Source organism: Pelecanus crispus, chromosome 1 (assembly GCF_030463565.1).
Source record: "Pelecanus crispus isolate bPelCri1 chromosome 1, bPelCri1.pri, whole genome shotgun sequence".
Taxonomy (NCBI): Eukaryota; Metazoa; Chordata; class Aves; order Pelecaniformes; family Pelecanidae; genus Pelecanus; species Pelecanus crispus.
This window is the reverse complement of record NC_134643.1, coordinates 125,468,388-125,489,719: the sequence shown is the minus strand read 5'-3', so window position 1 is coordinate 125,489,719 and position 21,332 is coordinate 125,468,388. Positions and strand designations below refer to the sequence as shown.

At 42.0% G+C, this 21,332-nt stretch overlaps 1 protein-coding gene across 1 annotated transcript in view; it reads right to left on the bottom strand.

Annotated features, from left to right (window-relative positions):
• Nucleotides 1-8,919: 8,919 nt before the first annotated feature.
• Nucleotides 8,920-21,332, bottom strand: part of SH3BGR (SH3 domain binding glutamate rich protein) — a 30,599-nt gene continuing 18,186 nt past the window's right edge. Inside the window, exons 4-6 of the mRNA XM_075709445.1 lie at nucleotides 16,330-16,443; nucleotides 10,995-11,024; nucleotides 8,920-8,985 (exon numbers count right to left, since the gene is read on the bottom strand). Coding sequence (XP_075565560.1) covers nucleotides 8,920-8,985; nucleotides 10,995-11,024; nucleotides 16,330-16,443 — 210 coding nt within the window. The remainder of the gene's footprint in view (nucleotides 8,986-10,994; nucleotides 11,025-16,329; nucleotides 16,444-21,332) is intronic.

Sequence of the window (21,332 nt, the reverse complement as noted above, 5' to 3'; positions counted from 1 at the left end):
CTTTCATCAAAATCTGATTAGGAGCACATGGATGCCAGTCCCAGACCCATTTACATTGGATGTAGCCGATATTAATGCAGCACACCACGTCATTAAAATCCAGCAATGCTATGACCCGTATGGAAAAGCACTGGAGCCCATAGAAAGCCAACACTCCTCTAACACACCATGCTCCATCGCTGACTGCTGGGAATCGCTCATGTGCAATGACCAGAAGATGATTCTTAGCTCAAAGCAGATTTTTGGTCCCCTTTTCTTTCTCACTTTTCTTGCTTTTCCTTCCCTCCACACCAGACCGCGTAAGAAACATCACTGAGTTAGTGCCAAGTTTTCACACCCAAGATGCTGCTGCTAAGTTAGATGTAAGGGCTGGAACAGCACCCTTTTTTTGGGAGCCCAGGAGAAGCACCACCAGCAGCCCAGTCCTTCCCATTTGCAACCCCACAGCCCCACGCACAGCCCTGCTGCCTGCCAGTTGCTGTGCCCAGCATGTCAGCTGGGGCTGCCTCTGTGGGGCTTATTGTCTCCCTGCCCCGAGGGATGCTGGAGGAGGATGAATCTGCTTTATTTGTTTCTTTGGAGCTTATTGTGGACGTGATTCACTTTTGTTAAAATAGAAAAAAAAAAAAAAAAGAAAAAAAGAAGAAGAAAAATCTCCATGGTGAGGGGAGGAGAAATACAGGCTGGGGAGCAAGAAAGAAGCCAGCTTGTGTGCGTTGTGCTGCCTGGCAAGCCCTGAGACTGCTAACTTTATCAGGGTAATGTGATTTTGAAGGCTAAGGGCAGCAATAGCAGGCTTCACCATCATTCAGTGTGCTGCTCTGGCTCTGTGCTCACCTGCAGCCTCTGCTCTGCCCCACCAGGAGCTGGTGGGTGCTGGGGGTAGATTTTGTCACGCACTTGCGCACAAATGCTCCTCCGGCAAGGTAAGCCGCTATTAAGAAAAACTACATAAACTCTCTTCCAGCCTTACTGCTCAAACGTTGTAAAGCTTGAAGGTCAAAAAGGAATAAAAAATTTCCCCAGAAAGCTGGAAATTGGAACCAACAGAAAAACAGCATCTGTCCAGCATCCCATCCTTAAAGTCAGCGGAGCAGAAAGCGTTGTGCTTTGCTGCTAGCTCCACAGCTATTGCTCTGCGTGGGGAGTCAGCTGAGAGTCAGCTGCTCTGGCTTTGACAGCTGTCCTCACCCCTACCTTTGTTCCCTCCCGGCTCCACTGTATCCCAATATCTATCTCTGAAGTAATCTCTCATGCCCACCGTGACTCCCCTGCCGCAACAACCCTTCCAAGGACAGGCAGCACACCCAGCCCAACGAGGAGAACAGGTCTTGAGTGCCCAGCCTGGGCCACCATCAAGTCAGCTTAAACTACTGAGCGTTGCTCTCCAGAGCTGCCTGCAGGAGCGACAGGATAGTTTTTATTCTAACACTGAAAGCAGCGTGCTTCACCAGCTGCCAGTGCAGAGTGTCCGTGATGGGAGGAAGGCTTCCAGGGGTCCCCCTCCAGCCGTGGGTACCTCCCAGCCATCTGACAGGACTGAGGAGGTTGACCCTCCACAGGGGTCCCCTTCTGCTGCGCCAGGGTGGGGGCAGCAGGTCTGGGGCGTGCATGGGGACTTGCTCCGTCTCGCCGGTCAGGCGCTGAGCCAGTGACTCAGGAGAGGGGAAAGCAGCCAGCGCAACACACAGCTGCGGGGCTTCTGCACGGGGTGTGTGTCAGCGTGAGGTGGGTCACCAGACAGGCCCACCATCCCAGACAAGGTTTCTCTTCAGTTTGATCTGCCAGGCCCCACTCAGGTGCTAGCAGTTAAGAAAAAAAATAAAAGTTCTTCTAGGTTCTTGCATTGTTTTCTGCCTCCAGGCTTCCTTTTCTGGGGTTACATTTTCCTGCTGAAAAAGTAGAGATGCTAATGCTTTTTTTCCACACCTATCAGCAAAATCACAGCTAGCTAACATGAAGGCACTCTGTGTGACATCCTTTTCTACTTACATAAAGAAGCAGCTTCTGCAATTTCAGATATATGTTCTAAACTTTTTCAATGAAGTAGGAAACGCAGGTACGTTCTGTTCAGCTTCAAAATATATTGCTTAGTAAGCCATATGAATCTGACTTCGATCAAACGACTATAAACATAAACATATTTTGGAGGACAGCTTGTGACATAGGTGTGTGTAGATACATGCTTGTTAAACTCTGAGAGAATGGCGACGCTGGCATACTTGATATTTTTTAAGAGGAATCCCCAAAGAACCATTTTGCAAGTGCAATTCTGATCTAGGCCAGTGAGCAACAAAGGGGGAAAGGTGACCATTTTTTCAGCCATTTCTTCTGTAGGCTGCTTAATAGTAGAGTTAGGTAAGAAAGCAGTGAAGATATAATATAAAGGAGAAGGTGGTTTTGATAGCTGTCAGATATCGATATGATGGAAAAAAAAGTAGAAATTAACTTCTTAATGTGGAGTGGACAACTCAGAAGCAAAAGCTTATCAAAGAAAGAAGATGCAGTTATACTTTCATCTTTTCATCAGTGCACTGATACTTTGATTTTATTACTTTAAATTTTCAACAAGTATTTTCTCTCTTTCATAGGGGAAAGTAAGGTGCAAGGAAGTTAACTGAATAGTCTGTGGTCAAAAATGGTTTTGGACAGGCTGGCATCAAAACTCAACTTCTCTTAAACCTGGTGACAACTTTATTCCTCACAAGTCAAACATCCTGAAAGAGAAAGGTACTGTTCCTCAGAGAAGCTGTGGTCACTGTAAAGCAGCTCCAGGTGTTCTCAGAGATTCATCCTTCATCCCTCTGAGATAAGGACTCCATGGTTCCCTCCTACTTCTATCCCTGGAAGTATATAAATGACGTGCAGACATGGCACTTCAGGACATGGTTTAGCTGTGGAGCTGACAGTGTTGGGTTTATGGTTGGACTCAGTGATCTTAAGGGTCTTTTCCAACATAAGCGATTCAAAATATTTAGTGACAGAAAGCCATCACCACATGCAAAACCATGGTTGGTATGTTCTGAAGCAGGGGAATGCACAGCAGGTAGTCCACATCTAATTTGGACTCCAGTGCCCTTGATCTGTGGTCTTAAGCATGTCATCCTACCTCTGCACCTTATGTCCCCATTAGCAAAAGGGAGACAGTAGTAACTCATTAAGAATGAGAGTCTCAGCTGAAAATCAGTCTCCTCTGTTTGCTGTATGCACAGCAATGGCTTTGCAATTGGAGGAACAGCAAGCATTCTTCAAGATATTTGACATCAAACCACAAACTTCCAATCTGCCTTCTGAGGAAATTGCTATCTTGAATTTTCAGCTTCCCAGATTGTTTGTCAAGCGTATATCCAGCCTCCTGAAGTTGTCAAAGGATGGAGATAAATAGTCTTATCTCCTTTAACACTGATATTCTAGCAGTAAACAGAAGACTATTAGCAAGTCTTACTATTTGGAAGGCAGGTGAACAGATGAGGTGGCTGGAAAGGTGACCAGAAACACTGACTGGGGGCTAGTGCTGTATTGGCAAAATTACTGAACAGTTTAATTTCTCTCTGATTAATTTCCCTTAGACCTTTCTTAGGAGAAAAACTCTAACACAATTTGCTGCCTCAGAAGTGCTCTCATGCAAGAGACAACATGGCCCAGGTTACCTCCTGGACCTGTTATTCAAAACCCTTTATTACTAGCAACAGAATGAAGCTCCTAATATTTATTTTCCTAGAAAACAAGCCATTGACTAGTCCTATCTACTTAGTTGCTTTGTGATGATACTTGCAGTCACTTCTTTTATACTTCAGCAGTCTGCTAAACTTAACGATCAATCATTTTGAAGTGCAAACAGCCGCCATCCTATGACATATATGGATCTGCAGAAGCATAGCTTGAAGCCTTTCTAATTTTGTCCTGGTTTTGGCTGGGACAGAGTTAATTTTCTTCCTAGTAGCTGGCATAGTGCTGTGGTTTGGATTTAGTAGGAGAAGAATGTTGATAACACGCTGATGTTTTTAGTTGTTGCTGAGTACTGCTTATGCTAGTCAAGGACTTTTCAGCTTCCCATGCTCTGCCAGGCGCACAAGAAACTGGGAGGGGACACAGCCAGAAGAGTTGATCCAAACTGACCAAAGGACTATTCCATACCATATGACGTCATGCTCACTATATAAACTGGGGGGGGGTGGCCAGGGAGCAGCGATCACTGCTCGGGAACTGTCTGGGTATCGGTCGGCGGGTGGTGAGCAATTGCATTGTGCATCGCTTGCTTTGTATATTGTTATTATTATTATTATCATTATTATATTATTATCATTTTACCTTATTTCAATTATGAAACTGTTCTTATCTCAACCCAGGAGTGGGTTTTTTTCCACTCTTACTCCTCCAATTCTCTCCCCTATCCCATCGGGGTAGGGGGAGTGAGCGAGCAGCTGCGTGGTGCTTAGTTGCTGGCTGGGGCTAAACCACGACATTTCAGTATACTAGAAGTTTCTAGCATCATTCATCCAAGGAAAATACTTTACATACCAAAGTGTCACAAAAAGCAGCACGCTGTTTTGTATTTAACTGTGGTGCACCGGGATGATTTTGCATCCACGGTTTCCTGAAGCATGTGAAACACCATGTACCAGGCGTGCCCTGTTAAACGACGGCAGTTGCTTTCTCCCAGTAAAAAATAAGTGATATGAAAATGCAGACAGTATGCTTTCAAACGTATTTAAGTCAATAGTTCACGTATTTATGCTACTGTACTGTAGTTAGAAAAGACTTAATTCTTTTCCTAGTTGCACTAAATTACTGCAGAAAGTATTAAGCTTATGTAAGCAGAATTAGTGTTAAGGCTAAAATCACCGAGCAGCAGTCAGCTTTCAGTTTATCCTTTGCATACTCACAACCTCCTTTTCTTCTGGCAGAAAAGATGATCAGCACATGCTAAAGAGCATTATCCCAAGGAACGCACCAAAGAGCTGTGTTGTGAGTGCGACCATCCGCTATCCCGTCTGTTTTTGACTATGCACTGAGCATAACCTTAGTCACCAGCTGAAGACCAGGGGAGTGTGTCGCTCCTGTACGGGAGGCTTAGCATTCCTCACATTCCCTGGAAGGCTTTCCACGTTATACCCCCTCGAGAAGATACCTGCCGTAACAAGTAATACCTGAATATGCAAGGTGTGGTGTTTTTGTTTCAAGCCCAAAGCCTTTGGGCCTGCTTGATCTATTGAGTACACTCAGGCTCTTTGTACCTTCTGCATACAGGTGGGGGGAAAAGTGGCACTTGTGGTTCATCAGCAGTACAAAGCCCCGATTGCCCAGGGACACGTCAACACTACCAGAAACATGCCCACTGTTGCACAACACACGCTCACTGTGTTGGATTTACTGCATTTCCGAAGTGATTAACAGGTCTGTTTTCATTCTGTCTACCATACTCCCAAAAGACCAGCTTTTTGCTCAGAACTACTGCAGCGATGACTGGCACCCCAATTCGGCTGCTGGTGAAATGGGGAGCATTTTCCCCAGGAAGACTAATCACCTGCAGGAACATAAGAAATGGTCAGATCAGTGGCTCACCTAACCCGGTACTGTGTCTTTGAAAGTGGAAATGGGCAATGCTATTTAGGGAGACCAAGTCCGCTGCATTCAGTTTCTTGTGCCCCGAGTCCCCAGCACCCACAATTCCTTGGATGAGGGATATTGGTGGACACATCCCAGGCTGTAGTATCCACTCATGAGCCTCCTGTTCCTGACATTGCCCAATACCTTCTTGAGCCTGTTGACATTCTGGTCTCCATAACATCCTGTGACAACAAATTCCAGAAGTTCCCAACCCAGCATATAAAAAGTACTCTCTTTTAAGCTGATCTACTCATTTCAGTGTGTGCACTAACTGTGTATACTAATTTTCATTATAGCATTGCAGGATTTTTTGCCTATCAGTTCTGCATTCGTCTTACGGCTTTGATCTACTAATTTCAGTGTGTGTACTGTGTATACTAATTTTCATTACAGTATTGTAGGATTTTTTGCTTAACAGTTCTGCATTCATCTTACTGCCTTTATGATTTTTGTAAATGCCTTGGCTTCCTCTCCAAATTGAAGAGTCTTTTCAGTCTCCTTATTGAGCAGCTGTTTCATCCTCTCTAATTGTTGTTTTCTCTGTACCTCTTCTTAGCCACTACGTCTTCCCTGAGATGCAGAGACCAGAGTGCACAAAGTGCTCAAGATGTCAGCTCAGCAAGGCTTTATATGGCAGCAAAGTCTTGCCGTCTTCCTGATGGTGCCCAGCATTTTCCTGGGTCTTGGCTGCTGCTGCATGTTGAGCTGATGATTTTGGTGAGCTGTAAATGAGGTCTCCAATGTCCTTCCCTCAGCTGGACCTGCCAGCTCTGAGCTCAGCATCACCTAGAAGCGTAAGAACAGTGCAGACAGAGAGAGCACTGCTTCCCCATCCCAACAATTGCAGCTTTAGATGTATCCTGAACAAAAATATGTACCCACTCAGGACATTCAGAAAACCTCCACAAATTTTTCTTCCACTTTATTTGTTCAGTTATTTTTTAAGCACTCACAGTGTAAGAGATCTCAGCTTGAAAAGCCAGCCTGTTCTTCATCAGAGTTAAACATAAACTTGTGGTTCCTTTGGAGATTGTTTTGTCTGTGAAGCTATGGGCTACTTTGGCAATAAGCATTTCTTATCTCCTCCATTCCTCTACAAGCAGTTTTTATAAATCTCATAAAAAGTAATTGGACAAGTGACTGAAATCCAAGCTCCATCTTCCTCAGTGAACTTCTAACCACCAGTTACAGCATGAACGTGGATTAATTTTCTCTGCCTCCCTGGCCCAGTGAATAGAGATGTATCCATGAAGACCGACAAGGCTTCAGTAGAAGGGACTGGGACATCTCTTTCCATTGAAGGAAAGAAGCATTGAAGCAGATTGTGTATCCTCATGGTTGGGGTCTTATACACAACACCAGAAACATCAGCAGGAACATAAGGCAAGGTGAAGGACTTTGTATAGCCTACAACCACAATGATGGGGAAAACTTAGCCTTACAGATCTTAGCGCAGCTTGCTAGAGTTAAATTAATGCTTTTGCAGACAAAGAACAGATATGACGGAAAATGCATTTATTTAAACTGCTGTACAATGGAAATCTCAATCATTTTCAAAAGCCAGCTGAGGGAGAAGTGACTCACATAGCTTGTATACAGGAAGCCTCTTTACAGTTTTCAGTGCTGAATTTTTCTCTGAATACATCACTTGTGTGAGTGCAGTTATGTGCTGAGTGGCAGCAATGTGTTTGGCAGTAGATAAACATGGAGAAAAACATGGTTCCTGCCCTGAGTAGCTTACAATCTAAAATGCGACATGGACAATACTATTCCAACATATAACAATCAACTGAAATATCATCAGTCAGATATAAGAAGACCCATGTTAACAAGCAACTGGAATACCAAATATATATATAAAGGCCACAGGTAGGACAGAGTGGTGTCTTTGTTCTGTTATGTATTTATATGTTCATATATCTACAGACATGAAACATAGTGATGGTTTGCTTGAGAGAGTGATTTTATTTTCTTTGGCGGGGCTGCTCCAACTTGTGCTTCCTGAACAAAAATAAGGAAAACTAGATTAGAACTTAGCACTCCTTCTGCGATTTTACATGTCTGAACATTGGACAACATTGGGATGAATTAATTCCCATGCAACAGAGGAACCCAGATTTGGGAGAAGTAGCATGAAATAAGTGATAGATTTTCTGTCCTGTTGAAGCACTGTGTCTCCATATCAGTGTACGGTTGGTAAAACCTATGGCAACTACCTCAGAGGAAGAGTTAGCTGGGAATCCCCCTAGTTCTAGAAAGAGCATATCACACCCTGTGTCTGCAGTCAGAAGGGTGTCCCACCACCCAAGGAAAAATCTGCTGGAAATTCCAACTTTCTTGTAGGTTAACCTTTTTTCCCTAACAAGTGACTGTTTGATCTTTATTTCCATGCAGAGGAGAAGAAACAGTAGTAGGAAGAAGAAAAGCCAAAAATTAAATTTGAAATCACATGCTGACAAAACATACACCTATACAGGCACAAATTCTGCCTCCCAGATGCCTCCTGGTTTGAGGTTTTAAAGTCACATTTGGCCTAGTTCCTAAGGAAATCAGAGTAATTTTTCTGGTCATATTTCTGGTTAGGCTCCTCTCCCTTCCCCAGTATTTTTTTTTTTTTTTTAACATTTTAACTGAATTTGAGAAAGGGCTTCATTTGAGACATGAAGCTCTTAGAAGTTTCAGTGAAATCAGTAGCTGAGTAAGAGAGGAGAGGGACAAATTCCTATCCCAGATGAAAGAGAAGCCACAATGCATCTAACAGTTAAGGGTACGTTTGGCCCAGCACTTGGGCACTTTGTGCATATGTACTGACTACTCATGCACTACACACCTAGCATGCTGACTTTGCATTGTTCATACTTAGGGGTCACAGCAGAGAGCTAGGGGGTACCATGGGAAGATGCTAAGGAATAAGCCCAAAGTAGATGTCAGAAGCCTGGCAGGGAGGTGAAGGTTGTAAGAGCGATGGGGAATGGCTCAAGGGGCCTGCAGTATCTGGTGGATTTTAGGGATTACAGAGACAGGAAATTCAGCTTCCTGTGTAGGAAAGTCAGCTTCATTGGTGGCACAGAAATGGGGAAAACTAACAGACTCATTAAGGGCAATATTTCTGACTAAACATTATGTGTCAAACACATAATAGCTTTTTTGGTGTCGGTACATTCTTTCCAGTCTTGTCATTGCATATCACAACAATACGTACACAATTTTCAATTTTATGTTACTTCAAGAACATTTAGAAACTGTGCTGGGTATCTTAATAGTTACCTGAAAACCTGTTCAAGAAAGAGTATGTCATAGGGAAGTGTACTAAGACTCTTCTTGCTCCTCCACCTCTTCCTTTTCTTCTTCCTCTTCCTGCTTTTCTTCTTCTTCCTTTTTTTATAGAAAATAGTTGTAGTTATAATGTAGAAAATGAAGGAAAAATAAACAGTCTTGAAATGCAGAGCTCTGCCTGCAACTGTTATGTTTCTAGTAAATGCAATATTATTAAAGCTTAAAAAATAGAACAGGGGAGTAATGTATAGAGCTTTTAATCTTAACATGCCAGGGCTCTAGCTTTGTGGAGTTAATAGGCAAGTGCTGGAATACAGGAGCCCTCTTCTTAGAGAGCTTAGAACACAGTACATGGTTAAGCTGCAAATAGATGTTCAGGATCAAAATGGGAATATGGGATATATGTAAATATGACCAAAAGTTTAGTATTTTTAATTATATGTTTGCTTGGAGCGGTAAACAAGTCAAGATTCATGGCACAGGAACTAGACTTCTGAATAATCTAAAAATAATTTGGAGTCAGATAATACAGCCTTGTTTCTGTTTCAAAATTTCTTATTTCTCTCTTTATAAAGAAACGGCACAATTTAAAGGCAATAGCCCTTTCTTTCAGTCAACCAAATGAACAGTTATCTGAAAGCCAGCATTTATGTAACACAGACAATAATCTGTGTTTATTGTCTTTTAAGAGCTAGTAAATGAAGCTTTAAAGTGTATTCCTGCTCTGAAAAACAACTGCAAATGGCATTGTAGGCTTCTCTGCTCCTTCTCTTCCAGCAAACTCTTGTTCAAAGGCACTCCATCTGTGTGTATAAACAAGCTTTATCTCAAAATGTCATACTTTCATATACTACCTAGACTACAAAAATTATGGGAATTTCTTCCTGGCGTAATCAACCAATCAAAGAATACATGATTAGTTTTCAGTCAGGACTGCAGGTAGTATATGAGTGGCACAGACCTTAGGTTTTCCTCTCAGACACATACTGTCTGTATGAGAGTCACATCTGAGTCACTGAAGTAAAAACCTGCTTAAACATTAGCTTGGGAATGGACCTGTTGTAATCGGATTCCTAGTCTGAATCATTGTTTTACAGGGAAAACCACCGCACTAAGGGATCATCCCTGCAAAACCAGAAACGTAACACGAACGTCTGCACAGGTCAGCTGGATTAGAAGTTCTCCTGCCAAATATTGCCTCATTTGGCATCTTCCCCCAGGAAAGGTGCCTTTCATTAGCATTCTTTGAAACAGGGCCAGGCAAGCCCACAGACAAGCAACGTCTTTCAGATATTAACAACTTCAGTTCAAAATTCAATTACCTTTTACAGAAAAAAATGGGTATTTTTCTTGCTTGAAGCATTAGTTAGTGGTGCCAGGGTGCACTAACCAGCCTTAACAGCCCTCACCAGCCTCACCAGGAGCCCCCACGCTTTGCCCATGGGCCCAGGAGCTCCATTTCAGCTGCCACGTCCACAATGCATAACTCACACAGAGGGCATGTGTATATATACACATGTATATATGCATGTATTGAAGTTTGGAAGTGGGAAGATGTGAGTGTGTCCTCTTATTAATTGCAGGTTTGTAGCGGAAAATAGCCTAAAGTAATCATTAGTTTTACTGGGAACACTGAAGAAATATTCAAGGCTTAAACTTGCAATGCTGGGCGAAGCAGAAAAGTGTATAAGGATTTGCACCTGGGTCTTACAAATTCTGGCAAGGAAAGTATTTCCTTTATAGGCAGAAGTGCCTAAATTGTCAGAATGACTCTTTCACACTCACAACACTGAAAATATAATCAGCATGGTGTCAGTTAGCGATTGTGAAAGATATAGTTGTCTTGGGAGTTCATGGCAAATTTTATTAAAGAATCTGTGAAAGACAGTTTCTCTTCCATTTGCAGTTTCTAAGGATTAAAGGCCTATCTTTTCTCCCAAACAATAAGACTATGATATGACCAATAATTTTCTCTAGCAGAATATAATACTAGTATATTTAGTTTCATGAATGAGAATTTACTATCTTTTGAGTGAAGCAATGAGACTGAAAAGAAATTAAATGCACACAAGTAAAAGATGAAAGCAAAATGTCCAAATATACTATACCCCTGTTGCTGCATTTTCTTCCTTGCTTTCCTAGATAAGAGATACAAAAGAAAATGTTTAAAAGATAGATCAATGAAAGAATATCAGAGGTCATACAGGCAAAACACCGCAGAAATTAAACACTGAATTTAGGAAAATTATATGGAATTCAGTAGATTTATTGTGAGATAATGTCCTCCAGATTAACTCACAAAGCACATTTAAGCTAAGCTTTTACTTTGAAAAAGGTCTATAAAATCATTAAATACAGCTCCCTTTTTCTGAGTTACTTCCAATCAAATCTGCTTCATTGACAAGCAAAGCATTAGAGCTAGGGTTTTGTTTGATTTTTCAGGTGGTTTTTTTTTCTTTCTTTTTTTTTTTTTTGTAGTTAGCTGGTGTGCAAAATGAAAGTTAAATCAGAATTACACAGAGTCCTCTCTATGTTATATATCATCACTCAGAATCTGGTTTGCAATTCTGTTAACTGTTGTAGGCTGGAACAGATGCCTTGGCTCAACAGTACTGGGGAATAAGAAATAATACAAGCTGGTTTTAGACTGTAGATTGAGCAAAAGTGATGAAGAGAAGAGAGATAAAAGAGAAAAAATATAAATGTACAGTGAATAGAATTTAATGTTAGATGGCAATCTGGTTATTGGAGAGAAGAGCTAATCTTACACAAAATCCCAAAGAGAAAGGGCAAATGGAATAGTACCATGCAGAAGGCATGAGCAGTTGATACAAGTTTGCACAGAACGAGTTGAGATAAGGAAGTGAGCTGCAGTGCCAGGGTTTATATATGGCCTGGGGAATTGCTGAGACAGGATACAAACTTGCATTATAATATGATTTTTGAACATGTTTCTAAAATAATTCTGCCCTGAAGTGAGCCTAATCTCTACTGCAAACTGATTTAACTGGGACACCAATTAAAAAATATTCTAACCCCCAAGCTAAAATCTAAAGTTAAGATCAGGTAGTACAAATAAACAAAAATGATGACCCACAAAGCCCTTGCTGTGCCACGTGCATAGGAGGTCACAGTCTTCTCCTCAAAAACCTCAGAAACAAAGGGACAGACAAAGCAAGAAAAAGGGACACTATATCCAAACAAAACGGTTCCTCAACCTTCTCCATCAGAGGATGGGGATTAGGAATGAAAAAAAGATTAGGAAGAAGTCAAAGATAAGCTTGATGAAGTGATTAGGGAAGGAAAGTCTGCAACAGGTTTAAGGTGAAAAAAAATTTCATAATCTAAAGAAATCTTAGTGCAGTTTTCTCTTGGTGAGCCAGGCTGAAAGCATTTCTGTTACTTACTACTGGATCTGTGTAAGGGACTTTCTATTTCGACATCTGCTCAGGGCTTTCCTGGATGCTTGTGTGAATGAGGGGCTGGAGCTGCTGAAGCCTAGGCAGTCTAATGTGAAGTGTGTGAAGAACAACCTGTCGCACTGCACGCTTATCCCTGCTGCTTTCAGGAGGCAGCTGCTTAATCAAGAGATTTGTTTTTCAGAGGGTTGTGGTCTCTTGCTGGAGCCGGAGCTTCTGGACTCTGGCATCTCCCAGCAAGGGCAGCAGAAGCAGTAGGGGAGGGCTGCGGCCTCCACGCATACCCACATTGACCATCAGCTGCCATTCCTGCTACTGGGGCACTGGAGGAGCCTTTTGAAATCTGGGACCCTCCATGCAGCTCCACAATTGAGACAGTCACAGTTTATTTTGTTATCTATCTTACGATCATTGGCAAAGACTGAGGTGTCTTTACCTCGCCAAGACTCTTCCAGAATTTTTCCATAGCACTGGCATTTCTCCTGCAAAGTCACTGGAGAAAAGCTGGCTGGCTTACACCCTGCATCAGAGAGACATTTTTAAGCTGGTTTGAATCTAGTGCTAAATAAGGCCAAAATGCCAATACCAGATTCCCACTGGTATATTAATTCAGAAGCAGAACATAAAACTGTGATGTTTAAATTATGGCATTTTGATTTGAGGTTTTGTCAAAAAAAGTAAGTTGACACTCCAAAAGGGACCTGACTACTCTTCAAAAGATGGAACTGTTTGGCTGCAAAAAACAGTGGGCTGCTGATAAAAAGGTCACCCTTCAGAACTCAGTATACAGAGACCAGCTCTTAATAAGCTAGTAGAAAACAAGATATGGAGGGGGAGAGCACACAGAAAACATCCATTCAGTGTGGTCAAGCAGTCATACAAGATGTGCCGGGCTGCAGAATGAAAGGAAGAGAGGGAAATACTGAAAATACTGTGTTAATACTACATGTATCCTTTAGGTGCTAACATCCAGTGGAGATAGATCAGTGGCAATCTGGTAGTAATTAAATGTATTTAACTTCATAAAACCCTGGCCAGGTAAGGAAATGTTATTCTAGCTTTCTTTTATAAGGGTGAAATGAGATATAGAGACAAAAGGTGGAATTCATCTCACTGTAGCTGCCTCAAAGTTATTCTTCTCAACTAAACTTGTCCTTTGTGTGCTGTCTGTAGTGAATGAGAGTACCAGAATTTCTACTGAATGATTCATGCCATCCGAACAGAAGTGAGCATTGGGATGAACTGTGGCAAGGAGGACAGATGCCATGTCACTAAAGTGATTTGTCCTAGGTGACGTGGGAAGTGGGTGGTGGAACAGGGTGAAAAATGTTTTTTGTGCATCCCCAGCACGAGTCACTGGTACCTTCCTGCCTGCAGTGGTGAGTACCGTCTCTAAAAATGAGTGAGACAGGAACAGAAACAGTGCTTTTTTTCTTCCCCTAGGAGCTCATATACACATGGCATGATGAAGGTAGGTATCAGAGTTAGACAATTTCAGGAAGGCTTTTCCTCCTCCTTATGTAAGACCACGTAAGGACATTTTGACACTGCCAGGACTGTGCAGGTGAAAGGGGAGGATTTGTAAGACTAACCATAGTTTATGCCCTCATAACCATAGAAAGATCTCTTCATACACACTATCTTGCCTGGTGCTCTCTCTGCCACTCCACTCCCTGTAAAACTAAAGGAGAATATATTTTCCACTTACAGCTTCAATCCATTCTGTGAGAAATGGAGCAAGATGCTTGCTGTATAGGAGTGGTATTGCATTATGTCTTTATAAAACCTCTCATACACAGCTGCTTGACACATTTGCAGACGTGTTCCAGCATTCTGTTCTCATTTGAAAAACATTAGAGCAGACTGCCAGCCAGAATGACAAGTAACCTAATCCAGCCAGGAGATGCACTGCAGTTTTATGCTGGGCTTCTCTTAAGAGCCAAGGAAAAAGGTATTTGATGGCACTCATGTACTGGCTGAAATTCATAGAGACATGAAAAGTGCTTGGATACAATTTAAGGAGAAATTTCAGTTCCCACTGATGACTGTCTCTCCTCATCACCATTTTGAAATTTGAAATGGGACTTCCCAATGCCTGAGACTTGCATGAGGCTGTGTAAAAGGGTGCTTCTCCAGAGTAACAATGACCGGTTCAGTCATTGTTAAAAAGGGTAATGGGGAAAGGCTTACAGAGAGGTGCTTCCTCTGGAAAAACATTGTAGCTAGATGGAAAAAAAACCCAAAACACATTTGTTCTGGTCTTCAGTGAAAGACATGATGCATTTGTGACAGATATTCCACTGGGACCATCTGATCTCCAAACCACAAAAAAACCCAACAAGTTTAAGTGTTTGATCCAGCAGTAGGCCTGCCCCTCTGGGAAGAGAATCACCTGACACTGCAACATCAAGATACACCCATCCCTCAATGCCAAACTGTCAGAGCAGCAGGAGAAATAAAGCAGCTGGATCCCTATCTCCAGACACAGGATCCATTTCTACTTAGCCTCTACTGGGTCTAGGACCTGGCCAGTGACATAAACACCCCACTGAGGAAGACACTAGCACACAACAGAATGGTCCCTTTTTGCAGGATCCATCTCCCTTTCAACCACAAGCACTTTACCAATGTTAACTAACCGCAGGATATGCAGTTAGTTAGCCTGATACTAGCTTGTATCAGGAATAGTGTGGCCAGCAGGAGCAGGGAGGTGATTGTCCCCCTGTACTCGGCACTGGTGAGGCCGCACCTGGAATACTGTGTCCAGTTTTGGGCCCCTCAATACAAGAAAGACATTGAGGTGCTGGAGTGTGTTCAGAGAAGGGCAACAAAGCTGGTGAAGGGTCTAGAGCACAGCCCTTATGAATAGTGGCTGAGGGAACTGGGGTTGTTTAGTCTGGAGAAGAGGAGGCTGAGGGGAGACCTTATCGCACTCTACAACTACCTGAAAGGAGGTTGTAGCGAGGTGGGTGCTGGGCTCTTCTCCCAAGTAGCTACTGATAGGATGAGAGGAAGTGGCCTCAAGTTGTGCCAGGGGAGATTCAGATTGGATGTTAGGAAAAATTACTTCATGGAAAGGGTAGTCAAGCATTAGAACAGGCTGCCCAGAGAGGGGGTGGAGTCACCATCCCTGGAGGTGTTCAAAAAACGTGTAGACGTGGCACTTTGGGACATGGTTTAGTGGGCATGGTGGTGTTGGGTTGATGGTTGGGCTGATGATCTTAGAGATCCTTTCCAACCTTAATGATTCCTAGTTTTTACTTTCATTAAAAATAATCCAGCCACCAAGCCAGGAAACATGAAATTATTACTCTACCCTTAACTGGTTTAGTGGTGGACTTGGTAGTATTAGGTTAATGGTTGGACTGGGTGATCTTAAAGGTCTTTTCCAACCTAAACAATTCTATGTTTCTATATTATACTAGGGAACTGAAGGAATTCAGATGGCTTCTTCCAAGAACCTTTAGCGCTGCGGTTTCAGACCTGTCCATGTGACTGTAATATCAGACCATGGTGCAGGCAGAAAGGATAACAACAGTCTCCATTTCTGCATTGCCCAGGGGCTGCTACACAGCCTGGAGAAGACATTGTCAGATCTGGCTTGCTGCAACAGCCATCAATACTGGTACATGACAATGAACATTAATAACTAGATTTATGAGCACTGCAGATGCTGGCCATTGTTAGCATCAAATTTTTCCACTAGTCCTAAATTATTCTCCGTAACTAGAGTGTGATTCCAAATGAGCATTAAAAGAAAAAGCTTATGGTAACAAGTGGCAAAAGGAAAGTGTTAAATAAAGACAACTGCTGTTGTTCAAGATTCAGAGCAAAGTTCCCTGGAGTTTTATCTAGGTTTCATATCACCATAATGTCAAAGAAAATGCATCCAAAAGACAAGCAGGATCACACTGCAGTCAGTCTTCCCACCCTGAGGCACACTAGGAGAGCCTGTGGGTTTATGTTTCATGTGCTTAGCACAGGCAAAACCCTCATATCACATAAAGAAAAAGGAAAAAATTACCTGTTGATCTTCTGATGGTGACTGAGCAGACTGAGCCTCTTCATGAGCCCCTTCATCTGCCTTGTCTTCTGTGTGTGCCTCAGTTTCATCTGTGGCATCAGACTTTTCAGTCTCCTGGCAGCAAAGGAGAAGTCATTGTTAGCCTCAGGGCACATAACCAACAATTCATTTCTATAACACTCTTGACTTCACAGTTTTTCTAATTTTGCTTCAGCACTCAAATGAAAATATACCCTTTTGGACATTTTCCTGTGAAAGGAACGCCTGTTGGCATGTTGGTCTGTTGGCAAAGGTATGGGGTTTGTCTAGGGAAAACATGAATTCAAGGACTTCCCCCTCTTCAGAGCATAGCAGATTCTCGAACTTTTCTGTGGAAAGTTTAATAGAAACTGATGCTCATGCTGATGGCACATTCTAGCTTCAGAAAAAAAAGCCTTTTTCACCAGCACGCATTCCAATTAAACTTCATCAAGAAGCTACTTTAAAACAGAAGTAATAAAGGATTTCATATACAGTCTCTTAAATTTCTTGTTTAAAATCATCAGGAAGCTGTTCCTCAATGCATGCACCAATCTATCAAATCTATTCCAGCACCATGAACAAGCACCTCCTAGAAGGCTCTTTATTTTAAGTCCTGTTGTACTTTCAGCTAGGTAGCTGTGAAGGTCACACTGGATCTCATGCTGTGTCAGATAAAAGGAGACCTGTATTGTCTCGAGTGGAGCAACAGAAATAGGATGAAATGAAATAGCATGAAGTACAAAGTCATATTATTTGGGACGGGTAGGTCTGGGACAGAGATTAGAAACAGATGTTTCTACTGCACTTTGGGAGCTTGTTAGCTGATGGTCATCAAAGAAGAAAAAGATGGATGTATTAAAATAATCACAGAATAACTGAGCCATGGATGTCATGAGACAGTGAAAGAGGTAATAAATGTGATCCTCAGATGTGTGAGATCAGGCATAGCTGGTGGAGCAGAAAGCAAACATTAATGTCATTGTATAAGGCCAGGGCAAAAACTCCTCTGGATCCGTACCGTTCCAGTCACTCAGGCTCAAGAAAGAGAAATTCAGGCTGGAACAGGTGCAGAGTGAGGCTACAGAAATATCTGAGGGAGTGGAGAGCCTGTCTTATGAAAGGGTGACAAAAACAGCTTCATTACTTTAATCTGTTGAATGTAATGCTGTGAGGGGATATGATGGCTCTCTAAAAATAGATCAGAGCAAACATCAGGGAGGGATAGGATAAGGAAGAACAGAGGTAGATGCAAAATAAGTACAAACTGGCTGTAAATAAAAATTCTAATCATCAGCAGTGTGAAATCTTGGAAGAGCTTTCTAGTAGAGAAGCGGAGGCAAAGGACCTAATTCATTAAAAGGGAATTTGACCACTTCTGAGAGGTGTTACCTGGTGTGGTTGCCTCCAGCAACAGAGAATTGGGCTCAGGGGAGGTCCTGTCCTGTGTCATCCTAAGTCTTACACACTTTGGGCAGAGGAGCACGTCCCTGATCAGAAGACAATCTCCTTTCTCATTCCTGTGACCAAGCCCTTACAACTCATCCATCTGGTCGGTTTGGTTTTTCTGCTTTTCCACTAATTTCATTTGTCTCTCCAGTAAAACAAAAGGCCCCAGTCATGATCTCCTGTCCTTTAAGCTTTGCAAGTCCTCCTCCAGTGTCCTCATCACATATGATTTCTTCATCCAGCGTGCTTTTAGCCTGCAGAAGCATGACACTAGCATAGCTGTCTGGCTTTTAGCCCCAGAGCAGACTCGGGTGAGTGCTGACTTAGGGATCTTTGTCCCGTGATATGGTGTGCAATATAAGACTTGCCCTCCTGCTGAGATGCTCTGCCGGATGGGGACAAAAGCGATAGAAAGGATGTTAGGCATGTTTGGAAGCAGATGACATGACAGAGTGAAGATGGACAAAATACTTCTGCAGTCTTATCTTTTTCCCGAAACTTCACTGTCTGTAAGATTTGGCACCCTTTTGGCAATTTTCTCCTGAATCACAGAAAATATGTTGTATATGTAAGGAGCTTGTAATAAAAAGAGAGTAGGCACATAGGCTCATAAGCTGCCCTTCCTCTCCACAACGAAAAACAGCAACAGCAAAAAAAGTATAAGCAGCAAGCACTGCCCATCCTGCAGTCCTTCCCAGCACTACACTGCCCCTGCCCTCCTGGCAGCAAAAGCCTTTCCAGGGCTGCATGGTGAACTGGAGCAGGAGGCTGATAAAGATTAAAGCTTTAATAAGAAAAACATTTCTATCTCACACAATTTGCACACTCCATTACACAGCTGCGTCAAAGTTTTTGCCAGCATGTGGGGGATGCTTGGGGAAAGGAATGAGCAGCTGGGACCAAGCAGAAGGAGCCAGAGGAAAGAGGAAGGAGAAAAGACTACTTCTTTTTCTGGCAAAATTGCCTCACTTCCAGCACACATAAAACTGTGGGCTCACTGCACTCTGATGCTGGTGGCATTGTTATTAAAAACAGATATACAGAGACATTTGTTTGGCTTAATTTATCTTTTACTTTCCCCCCACAAGCTAACAAAATATATGAAGATTAAAATATGTAGCAACACAGACATATATTGAAATTCTCTTGTGCAATATTGTGTTAACACATTGTTTTCTTAAGCAAATGATAACTTCCTTACTGACACTTTCTTTGTAGCAGTTCCTAAATTGAAAAGGATAGTGTTAATGAAAACTAAATTGGTCAGATATTTATTTTCAGCATGTATATTAACATTTCCTTTTAAAATCTATGTACTTGATATTTTTTGGCAGACATAAAATACATAAAGACTGAAGATGGCATTCTAATTAAAATTCACCTATTGTGTAAAATATCTCAGATGAATCATACTTACTCAGAGCATAAGGCACAAAAAAGTTGTAGCTGGAAGAACTAAACTCTAGAAGCAGTGTGTTATCAGAACACACGTGCACACACACGCGCACACACACATACAGAGTTCTTGTTAATTATATGGAGAACTGTGGTGTTTGGAATATCATCATTATACTAACTCTCCATAGAAACACAAAATTTAATTTTTAACTAATTTAAAATGAAGTACCATTTATAAAGATTGGCTGGCAGGTCATTTTCTCTTTAAATAAAATGCACATACTGTAAATTTGTAATTCAAAGCAGTCTTATTAGAAGACTTCTTCAACTAAAAGACTAAAGCTCAAGTATCTACAGATGTTGGGATATCAAAGTTATGGATATTAAGACCAAGAATACTAAGATTAAGGATTTAAGTATATAGAAGATTTGAAAACAGACCCTCAGCTCAATAAATCAGCTTCACTGAGTTCACAAAGCAATTGCAAACCTAAATGACCTTGCTACAAGCTACTGACTCTCTGGACTTCTGGGAAACAGAAGCAGTATTCCATGGCTGTTGACAAAGTTCTCAAAAAAGTTATTGTCCCTGAAAATAAAAAGCAAGTAATTGCCTGCATTCAACCCTTGCTAAGACACTCAGAAGGTGTAGTAATACAGCATACTGTTTGTCACCTTAGTTTAAATAACAGGCATCTCATTGACAAAACAATTCACCTGTGCCATTTTAGAAAACAAGCGGTGCAGACGGAGCTTTTAATGGGCTGTTCACACATTACCAATATTTCAGAGCATTTTTGAGAAGATTGAGAATAGTCTCAGACTAAGCATAAAAGTGATGGGGGCTTTAAAAAGAAATGTACACAACTTTGGGGGCAGCTGAGACTGACACACCTGACTCTAGACATACAAACTACATTGATTATAGCTCAAATGTACACATGTATGCTATTGACACATCACTGTTCATGCCACTAATCCAAGATTAAATGGGATCATTCAGAAATCTACCACTAAATTCAGTGATCTTTGGGTCAGGCATAAAGCACAGCTGTCCTCTAAATCCTAGCCTGCCATGAAACATGTTTAGAAGTTAGAAGTATTCTAGGCCAGGTAGTCCTTCAACTGAGAAAGTATTTCATATTAATAGACTAAATAATTTGTTAACGCAAACATTATGCCAGCTTCTTCTCTTAGGCACATAAAACTGTGCCACTCATCCCTGTTAAATGATGCTTTAGAAAACATGGTAACCTGTGTGATGGGGAGGTAACAGGAGAGAGAGGATGATGCGAGCTAATTGACCCTTTCTGAAGTACCAAAAATATGTATTGATTTCCTGTAATGTCACTGAGTTTTATGGCCACATAGCACCCTTTAGGGATAAAAACGTACTTGGTATACTGGAAAAAAAGTTGAAGATCTTTGCCAGACTCCCACAGTGATCTAAGCGAATAGTTAGCATTTAGAGCTTTGCCCTTTCCACCAAGATCCACAGAAGTTTCCATATGCCATCCAGGCATCTAAATACTTGATTGTCTTGCATCTGGGAACACGGCGATGGACACAGCAACTGGCCATTTGTACAGTGGTACCTGACCTGACCAGAACCCTTAGCAGAGGTCCGAACTCAGCTGGCTGCAGGGAGGGGTAGGTGCCTGCTTAGGGAGCTGCCCCTCAGTCTGTTTCCAGCCAGCCTGGTTAACTTTGACATTGTTTTGCTATTTCCTACTGAAACAATTACAACTTTTTTGTAAGTAAGAGGAAGTGTGTAAATACTACTTTGCATGTCTGCTGCAGATCTGAGAAGGATCTCCTTTATATCTGTGTGTATTCAGAGCTTCTTTACATGAGTCTTAGACTCATTCTACACCTTGGTGACAACTTTGATGCGTCCTAGACATATCAGACTCACCCTGTAACTGTAGATCAGCTTGCACATTAGGCTCTGGCACCATCAGAGCTCCAGCACCATCAGAGCTCCAATGCCTAGCAGTAACACTTCAATGTAGACGCTGGACAAGTAGGTCTGGTGACAAGTTGTAGCCACCTAACCCAGAGAGAAGTCAGGGCTACAAAAATGAGAATATGCAGGACTGAAACATGTATTTTGCACTCAGCAGGCTGATGTGGCAAAA